This window comes from Oryza brachyantha, chromosome 8 (genome assembly GCF_000231095.2).
Source record: "Oryza brachyantha chromosome 8, ObraRS2, whole genome shotgun sequence".
NCBI classification, from domain to species: Eukaryota; Viridiplantae; Streptophyta; class Magnoliopsida; order Poales; family Poaceae; genus Oryza; species Oryza brachyantha.
Genome location: NC_023170.2, coordinates 3,087,245 through 3,095,809, shown reverse-complemented (window position 1 = coordinate 3,095,809; position 8,565 = coordinate 3,087,245). Strand labels below are relative to the sequence as shown.

Here is an 8,565-nt window from a genome sequence, read left to right as displayed (position 1 = left end):
ACGGAGGCAGTGCAGACACATATACCACGATATGTTTAAAAATTGCAGAACAGAAAATTCTCACCGGTAAAACTTTGTGCCTGACTACCATCTACACATACAGATCTGCGTATAATGCATTTTTTTCTATAAATGATCATCAACCTCTCATTCCGAGTAAAGATATTCATCGATGTTACAAAATGTTTAAAAGTGGCTAATGGAAAATGCCCAAAATATTTCAATAAAGGCACAGCAAAAGTTATACTACATTTGAGTTTCCAAGCCCATAGTGCTATTCAGTTTTCCGCTGATGGCATTACGCCAGAGGCTTTGCTTCCTTCCAAGCACGTTATAGTAGTACAGCCACACTTCCATCAAACAAGACACACAAGCCTCCTTGGCTTTGAACAGCAGCAGTTCAGTGGTTCACATATCTGAGACAGACCATAGGTAAGCCTCTTGCTCCGTTGCTTGCTTCTCGTTCTTTAGCTTAAACATATCTTTCTCAAATCCTGGGAACACATGTCAAAGCATTGTAAGTGCTAACAGCCAGATTTGAGATTCAAAATGCAAACAAACTAGCAGGACACAATGTGAGGTCTAAACAACTACTCTCACCGTTTCATATTATGAGTCTTGTTAGCTGACCAGATTCATCTATTAATCAAAATATATTATTTATATATATGTCTAGATTCATTAGCATCCATGTGAATTTAGACAATGCTAGAAAGTCTTATATTGTGAAAGAAAGAGAGTAATATTGACTAGAAAGTTGCATAAGTTCAAATCTAACACTTGTCCAAATTCAAGTACCGTTCCAATACCAGAAAAGTCATACTCCACTTGTTTCATATTATAAGACATTTTGGTTATGACTATATTTATCTATTGATCAATGTATATTATTTGTGTAGTAGTTACTATGAGGATATGATGAGCCAAGAAAAAAGAACGTGAACATGTTTCATGCTCTCATTCCCTGCCTAGCCACCCTCTACCTTGCCTTATAATACATGTTCCATTAGAACCATACCCATGTTTTTGAATATTCCGGTAGGAAAACATACATTGCCTGAAGCTAGATATTCTGCTCGGTCCATTCAATAAGAAAAAAGAGACTGTAATGACAGCTTCACTGTTAACATTATTTTAAAGTTGTTGGGCAGGATAAAAGCACTATATCTATAAGTTGTAGACTTGCAGTTCATTGTATGATACTCCTTCCATTTTATACTTTAAGATGTTTTAGCCATGCCTAGATTCATCTATATAATTAAGGTAAATTGTTTGTAATATGTCTAAATTCATAAGCATCTATATGAATCTAAGAAATGCTAGAAAGTCTTACATTATGAAACAGATGTGGTAGTGGTACAATGTAAGCATATATTGGAAGAATTAAATTCAAGCTAATCTTGTCATTCCAAGCAACATGATGTTGAATAACAAGAAAAGAAAATCAGGAACGAATTCAAAAGGTACATACCATTGCTGCGATCCACCCCGTCCCAGTGACGACCAGGTTTTATGCCATATCGGTTTGGAGGAGGATCTACACCACGTTTCAGCCAGCTGTGACTAGGTATATTTTGGGGAACTATGAAGCCAGATTCTTTCATCTTTTCATTGTCTCCCAAGTCCTCCAGAAGGAGGTCGGTATCATTTCTCTGCAACATATGTACACATAAATCAGCAACTAGCCAGGTGAAAGTGTTCGAGGTCAATTGAACCACTCCAAATCAAAAGTGGCAGCTACCTTGACAAGATGAGCCATAGGATCACCCCAGCGGATTCTATTTTTTAGCATGGTGTCAAGCTCAGGGTCATCCCTACATACAAACAAGTTCAAATGATAAATACTTGCAATGAAAGTTTCAATGGCTTAACATTTGACGAAAAAATGATAGAACAACACATACACGCACATACAGTGAAAGAGAGATTTTCAAATCAACATTGCTAGTCTGTTCAAAGCAAATTGATTAGGCAAAATCTGAATATTAACGCAACAGATCATGTATTATATACCTTGTCCGTGCAAATGGCTTACTCTTCTCAGCTTCAAGCTCATGTAATCTAGCCTCAGCTTCTCGCTTCTGCACCAACCCTTTACCCCATTCTATATGTATTTCCTTCAAACATGTAGAATATCAGTTATTAGCTTACAAACAGCAGCTTCCAAGACAGAGATCATATGCTGAATTGAGTCCAAAAGAGTCATGAAGAAGGAAAAGGTACGAAGGAATCATTAATCAATCATATCAGTGCAATTTGTTCCATGCTAGTTCTGCAAAAAAGTGATCCGATCTTGATAAAAATAATCACATTTCTCCTAACTACAACAGTGATCTTTCATGGATTTGTCTGGACTCAAGCTTGCAGCATGAATAATTGCTATGATAATCTTTTAATCTTGCTGCCAAGAAAATTTTAAACGCACATCCTTGGCAGTGAAGTTTATTAGTACTTGGTGGTAGCTGTTGATACTCCATAGTTCTTGCATCGTTCATTTTGGGCACACCACACACAGTAAATATTCTATTCTCACAGCTTCACAGTAAAACTTGCACACCAAACATAGTAACAAAAGGAACAAATGTTGCTTCTTACAAAAACAAAATTGCAACAGAATTCTCCCAACTAAAGTGTCTGGGTAAATAATTTGCACAAAACTTGTCTGTTAATCTATATTATATTAAGCCAGAAGCATTTTTGAACTTCCATGAGAGAATATTTAACCAGAGAAAAATTGGATACGGAAGATTCAAGAAGAGCATTTATTTACCTTTGGTTTCGTGTCTTCCTTTGCCTTCTTCATATCTTCTTCACTTATCCGTTTTCCTGGAAAGCATCAAAAAGCACTGTTAGCACCAAATGTAGCATGATAAATGCTGCAAAAAACAGGGAAAATAAGCTGTATGTATTGCATACCTTGTTTATCTCGGAATACTGCTTTTGCCCCTTTCCCAATCATTGAGGGATCCTGTGCAGCAAACCTAAAATCCAGATGAAAAATGAACATTATTACTAATCTAAGCAAAACGGAGTAAGCATCTCTGCTCCAAGATGTAAAGTACTACTCACTTGAGCCTCTCATCCTCCTTAATCTTCCTGATATCCTCTTTAACTTCCTCTGCTGTCATCAGCCCAGCTCTCCTAACATCCTTCGGAGGTACTTCCTTCTTACTCTTCCTTGGTGGTGAAATGTCTCCATCATCAAGGCTCTTATCTAAAGACTGCCGTTTCTGTCGCGGCAATTTGTCCTTGGGCTCATGAGAGCCATGACGCATTCGTCTACAAGGTGGCGAGAGGTCTTTGGGCTCCTCCGAGTCATGCCTCGTGCGCCTCCTTGGTGGCGAGAGGTCTTTGGGCTCCTCAGAGTCATGCCTCGTGCGTCTCCGTGGTGGCGAGAGGTCTTTGGGCTCTTCCGAGTCATGCCTCACGCGTCTCCGTGGTGGCGAGAGGTCTTTTGGCTCCTCCGAGTCATGCCTCACGCGCCTCCGTGGTGGCGAGAGGTCCTGTGGCTCCTCTGAATCATGCCTTGTACGTCTCCGAGGTGGTGAAAGGTCCTGGGGATCCTCGGAGTCATGGCGAGCAAGTCTGCGTGGAGGAGAGGAGTCCTGTTGCTGCCTAGACTTCCGCGGTGGTGACAAATCATCCTGTGCTGCTATCTCATTGCCCTTTGGCGACGGTGTGTCTTGTCGTTTTCGTCTCTGCCTCGGTGGCGACAGATCCTTACCCACAGCGTCTCTAGGGTCAGGCGAGGGTGTATCCTGGCGCTGCCTCCGCCGTGGAGGAGACAGATCCTTCCTTCCAGCACCCCCACGCTCTGGTGAGGGCGTGTCATTTCGGCGGCGGCAGCCATTGGGCTCCTCTGGGGCGGCAACGGTGACCCACCCACTGCCGTCCTCAGCGATAGCATTGTACGGCCGCGCCGCACGTATGGCCTCCAGGCGTCGCATCCGCTTGACCTCGATGTCCTCATCAACCAGCGGCTTCTCATCCCCTGCAACCAACGAGCCCAATTCCAATCAAAACCAGCACGAAATCAAGACCAAACCTTTGGGGGATCAAAGCTAGGGTTTGAGGCTCCGCGTACCGGACGACGGGGGCTCCTCCTCGATCTGCACGGGCTTCTGCCACGTCGGGTCCTCATCGACGATGAGCACCCCTCCCCCTCCCCCGGCGGAGGCGGCCGCGGGCTTGGGCTTCTTCTTCTTCTTCTTGGCCTTGCCCTGGGCGTCGTCGGATTGGTACCTCTTGAGGTACTCCTTCATGGACATGGCCGCGCCGGATGTCGAAGCGGCCGGCTGCTTAGTCGCCATGGCCGGCTCCCCGCCGCCGCCGGCAAGGGATACCTACTGGGAAGTTCCAGATGAACGAGGGTTAGCGGCGGTGGAACCGATGGGCACACCGAGTTCAAATCTCTTCCAGAAAAAATAAGAGCAAAAAAACGCAGCGCATAAGCCGAGACGATTCGATCTGCATCCAAACTCCGGTATATCAATCGCAAGCTGAACGAACACGACGGAGCTACCTGCTGCCAACTGGAGCGGACGCCCTTCTCCTGGATGCAGGAAGCCCGGGAGGAGAGGGAGAGGGAGGGAGGGAGGGAGGCCTGGATGCGGCACGGCCGAGTGCCGTGGGGGGGGGTGCTGGAGTAGCGGACGCCGGGAGGAGGCACTGGGGTGGATGGGCGGCGAGGCGGCGGCGGGTGGGCGCCGGTGGGGAGGCTGAAGGCGGCGGAGGCGGATGGCGGTGGGGAAGTGCAAATGCCGGAATGGGCCGTGGATGGACGAGATGGCCGACGCGGCCCGTCTCATTTTCTCGTCTTTTTTACTCCCTCCGTCTTTTTAGCAGACGTAATTAACTTTTGGATTTTTTTACCATTTATTTTATTTAAAAAGTTTATATAATTATTGATTGTTTTGTTATATGTGATTTGTTATTAAAGTAATTTTAATTATGATTTACTCCCTCCATATTTTTAGTATGACGTCGTTGACTTTTAGATCTACGTTTGACCGTTTGTTTTATTATTCAAATATGTAAAATTATAAGTTGTACTTAAAATTCATATAAAAATAATTCAAAATATAATAAAATAATTAATAAACATAAATATATTTTAAATAAGATAAATGGTCAAACATAAATATAATAGGCAATGGCGTCATATAAAAACATGGAGGGAGTATAGTTTTGCATATTTTGAAAAAAAAAATTAAATAAAGGGTCAAAAGTAAATCAAAAACCAACAGCGTCAGTTAAAAAAATTGCAGGAGGGAGTCCTAGAGAAAGAAAAGGATATGGATACATGAATATCAACATGTGAGGAAAGAGAAAATATTTAAGGGTTTGTTTTCTTCGATCGATGGTTATATTCACTTGGTTTTTGATGTTGGACGCTTCATATTTTTTGACATATGTTTGACTCTTATTTAAAAATACGGTATAAATATGTAAAAATATAAATATATTTAGTGACAAAGTAAATCATAACAAAATAAATAATAGTTATATTTTAATAAGACAAATTATCAAACGATTGTCTACACTTTAACGAACTTTAACCAAAGTGATTATCTTTTGAAAATAATCAAAAAATTTCCTCGCAAAAAGAACGAAGAAAAATAAAGGTTTGTGTTAATCTACCTAATGAATTAGTACTATGAGTATCAAACACATTTTAATAGGATTTACTGAGTTATTGGTGTAAGTATATAACATATTTCAGTAGGATAGCAATTGAGATGGGTGATAGAATGAGTTTTCTTTGAACCAGTGATAGGATGATTTAAACATGCTTAAGCCGGCTAGGCTAAAGGCGATGCCTAATTAGTATACATATAAAAGTTTTACGTATAAATTATTTTTAATTGTTAATAATTTATTTCGCTTACGCTTATAAAAAATAAGATTGACATGCACCACACTAGGTAAATTTTTTAGCGGTGTCTTAGATGGACAAAATAGACTCTAGTTTCGTGGTGTGTTGAGAGTATCCTTATATTTGTCCTTGGGACTATTATCGTTAAATATGTATTATTAGCGTTTCCAACGTGGGATATTTAATTATTTGTTACTTTTATATTTCACAATTATGTTTTGTGTCTATGGATCCACCTATACACGTATAGAGGACGGCAAATTGTTAAACGAGGGTTATTGTAGCACGGTGACAAATAATTAAATGCCCTGCTCAGGTTTGTGCTTGGTGATTCTTGTGCATATTCTGCGTAATCAAAATACAATATATAATTAATTGTACAAAGACGAAAAATTAATTCTTACAAGCCAAAGACTTTACTAGAAAAACCTCCATAAAAACATCTAGAAAAGTTACAAACCTCTACGTGAAATGTCTTAAACCTGTGATGACGATTAAATTCTAGAAGTCCTCCCAAACTTACAAAAAAAAAAATGTTCCTTGAAATGAATTTACTTCTGGCATTAATTAACTAATTACACAAGCTGCCGATCTGTATAAATACGTAGATATAATTAAAGATATACGTATATATAGAGGAGAGAGGAGAGCTAGACGCTGAAATGGCATGCAGCCAGGGCAAGAGCGCTAGACGTTGTGGCTTCTGCGGTTGCCGGCGGCGGCGGCGCCGGCGTCGTGGCCGGTGACGTAGCTGCCCCAGAACCAGTGGCGGCTCCAGACGAGGTTCATCTCCTCGATGGGCACCCCCTTGGTCTCCGGCAGGAAGAGGGCGACGAAGGTGGTCATGACGAGCATCCAGCCGGCGAAGAAGTAGAAGAGGCCGAACTTGAGGTGGCAGAGCATGGTGAGGAAGGCCTGGCCGATGATGAAGGTGAGCAGCATGTTGACGCAGACGGCGATGCTCTGGCCGGCCGACCTGATCTCCAGCGAGAAGACCTCGCTGGGGACGAGCCACCCGAGGGGGCCCCACGACCAGGCGAAGCCGGCGACGTAGAGGCAGATGAAGAGGACGAGGAGGATGGCGTAGGAGCGGGACATCTCGCCGTCGCCGGTGGTGCCGAACTGGAGCGCGATGAGCGTGCCGACGACCACCTGGGAGATGAACATCTGGGTGCCGCCCTGGAGGAAGAGGGCGCGGCGGCCCAGGCGGTCGACGGAGACGATGGAGACGACGGTGGCGAACATGTTGACGAGGCCCGTGATGACGGCGGACATGAGGGACGCGTCGCCGGCGAACCCGATGGTGAGGAACAGCACCGGCGCGTAGAACATGATCACGTTGATGCCGGTGAGCTGCTGGAAGAAGGGGATGAGCACGGCCACGGTGAGCTGGGGCCGGTACTTCCGCTCCAGGATGTTCCGCCACGGGTGCTCGATGGCGCTCGCCTCCTCGCTCGCCGCCACCATGTCCTCGTACTCGTCATGCACGTCGTCGGTGCCGCGGATCTTGACGAGCACCCGCTTCGCGTCGCCGGCGTAGCCACGGGCGATGAGGGAGTTGGGCGTGTCCGGGAGGACCAGCGCGCCGAGCGTGATGATGAGCGCCGGCACGCCGGCGAGCCCCAGCCCGATGCGCCACCCCCATCCGCCCTCGAGGTTCGCCGTCGCGTAGTTGATGAGGTTCGCCGAGAGGATGCCGATGGTGGTCATGAGCTGGAACCCGATGTTGAGCATCCCGCGCATGTTCGCCGGGGCCATCTCCGACAGGTAGAGCGGCACCGACTGGTTGGCGAACCCGACGCCGACCCCCAGCAGGATGCGCCCCAGGATGAGCATCATCACGTCCGTGGCGGCGCCGTTGAGCGCCGAGCCGGCGAGGAACGTGATGCCGCCGCAGAACATGGACCACTTCCGGCCGAACACCCGCGTCACCCACGCCGCCACGAACGACGTCGCCAGCGCCGCCAGGTACAGCGACGACGTGAACAGCGTCAGCAGCTGGCTGTTGAACTTGCAGTACTGGTTGGTGTCCTTGCTCGCCTTCGCCTTGGCGTACACCGACGGGAAGAACTCGCTCAGGAACGAGTCCATGGACGTCACGCCGCCGGAGATGCCGATGTCGTAGCCGAAGATGAGCCCCCCCGACGACGCCACGAGGCAGGTGAAGAACACGAACGCCGTCATCCTCCCGGGGTACGTCTTGCCCCCGACCGTCTGCACCATCGCCCCGCCCGCCATGGCCGCCGAGCGAGCTAGCTAGCCTCCGGCTTCGCCGAGTAGGAGGAAGAAGAAGAAGGGGAGGGAGGGGTGGTGGTGGCGAGCGCCTTCGCTCTTTGTAGCCTTCCTTTTATGGAGAGAGAACGCAGCGTCGCAACGCTGTCCAGTGACTGCACTGATGGATGAGGCTCTCCTTTCTATTTCTGTTGCTGCAATGTGTCCTAACAATAGCTAAATTTAGGAGCAATTTCAGCCTGCTCTTCTTGTTTTGTTTGTTTTGTTTTACTTTTGCAGTTTATTACCCATGTTTACTACCCATGTGATGATGTGGGTTAACAAACTCAAGATTGGTATTGTAAATTTGTAATACCAGTCTTATCCTTTTCAATCCATTTTTAGACTTTACTATTTTTCTTTCTTGGTCCTTTCAACTGATGGCAGCTCATGTGTCTCTGCCTTGCTGCTTCAATTCC

The 8,565-nt window shown here is 45.8% G+C and overlaps 2 protein-coding genes across 2 annotated transcripts; both read right to left on the bottom strand.

The window, feature by feature from the left end:
- LOC102707232 (BUD13 homolog) lies at positions 1-4,687 on the bottom strand. The gene is made up of 9 exons (XM_040527255.1): positions 4,523-4,687; positions 4,085-4,346; positions 3,070-3,991; positions 2,917-2,981; positions 2,771-2,826; positions 2,014-2,117; positions 1,742-1,814; positions 1,472-1,652; positions 1-494 (listed from the first exon to the last, which is right to left on the bottom strand). The coding sequence occupies exons 2-9, from the start codon at positions 4,308-4,310 to the stop codon at positions 409-411; spliced, it is 1,713 nt and encodes a 570-aa protein (XP_040383189.1). The 5' UTR covers positions 4,311-4,346; positions 4,523-4,687; the 3' UTR covers positions 1-408.
- Positions 4,688-6,206: 1,519 nt separating this feature from the next.
- On the bottom strand, positions 6,207-8,165 carry LOC102706957 (sugar transport protein MST5). The gene has a single exon (XM_040526876.1). The coding sequence runs from the start codon at positions 8,111-8,113 to the stop codon at positions 6,563-6,565; it is 1,551 nt and encodes a 516-aa protein (XP_040382810.1). The 5' UTR covers positions 8,114-8,165; the 3' UTR covers positions 6,207-6,562.
- Between the last annotated feature and the right edge of the window lie 400 nt (positions 8,166-8,565).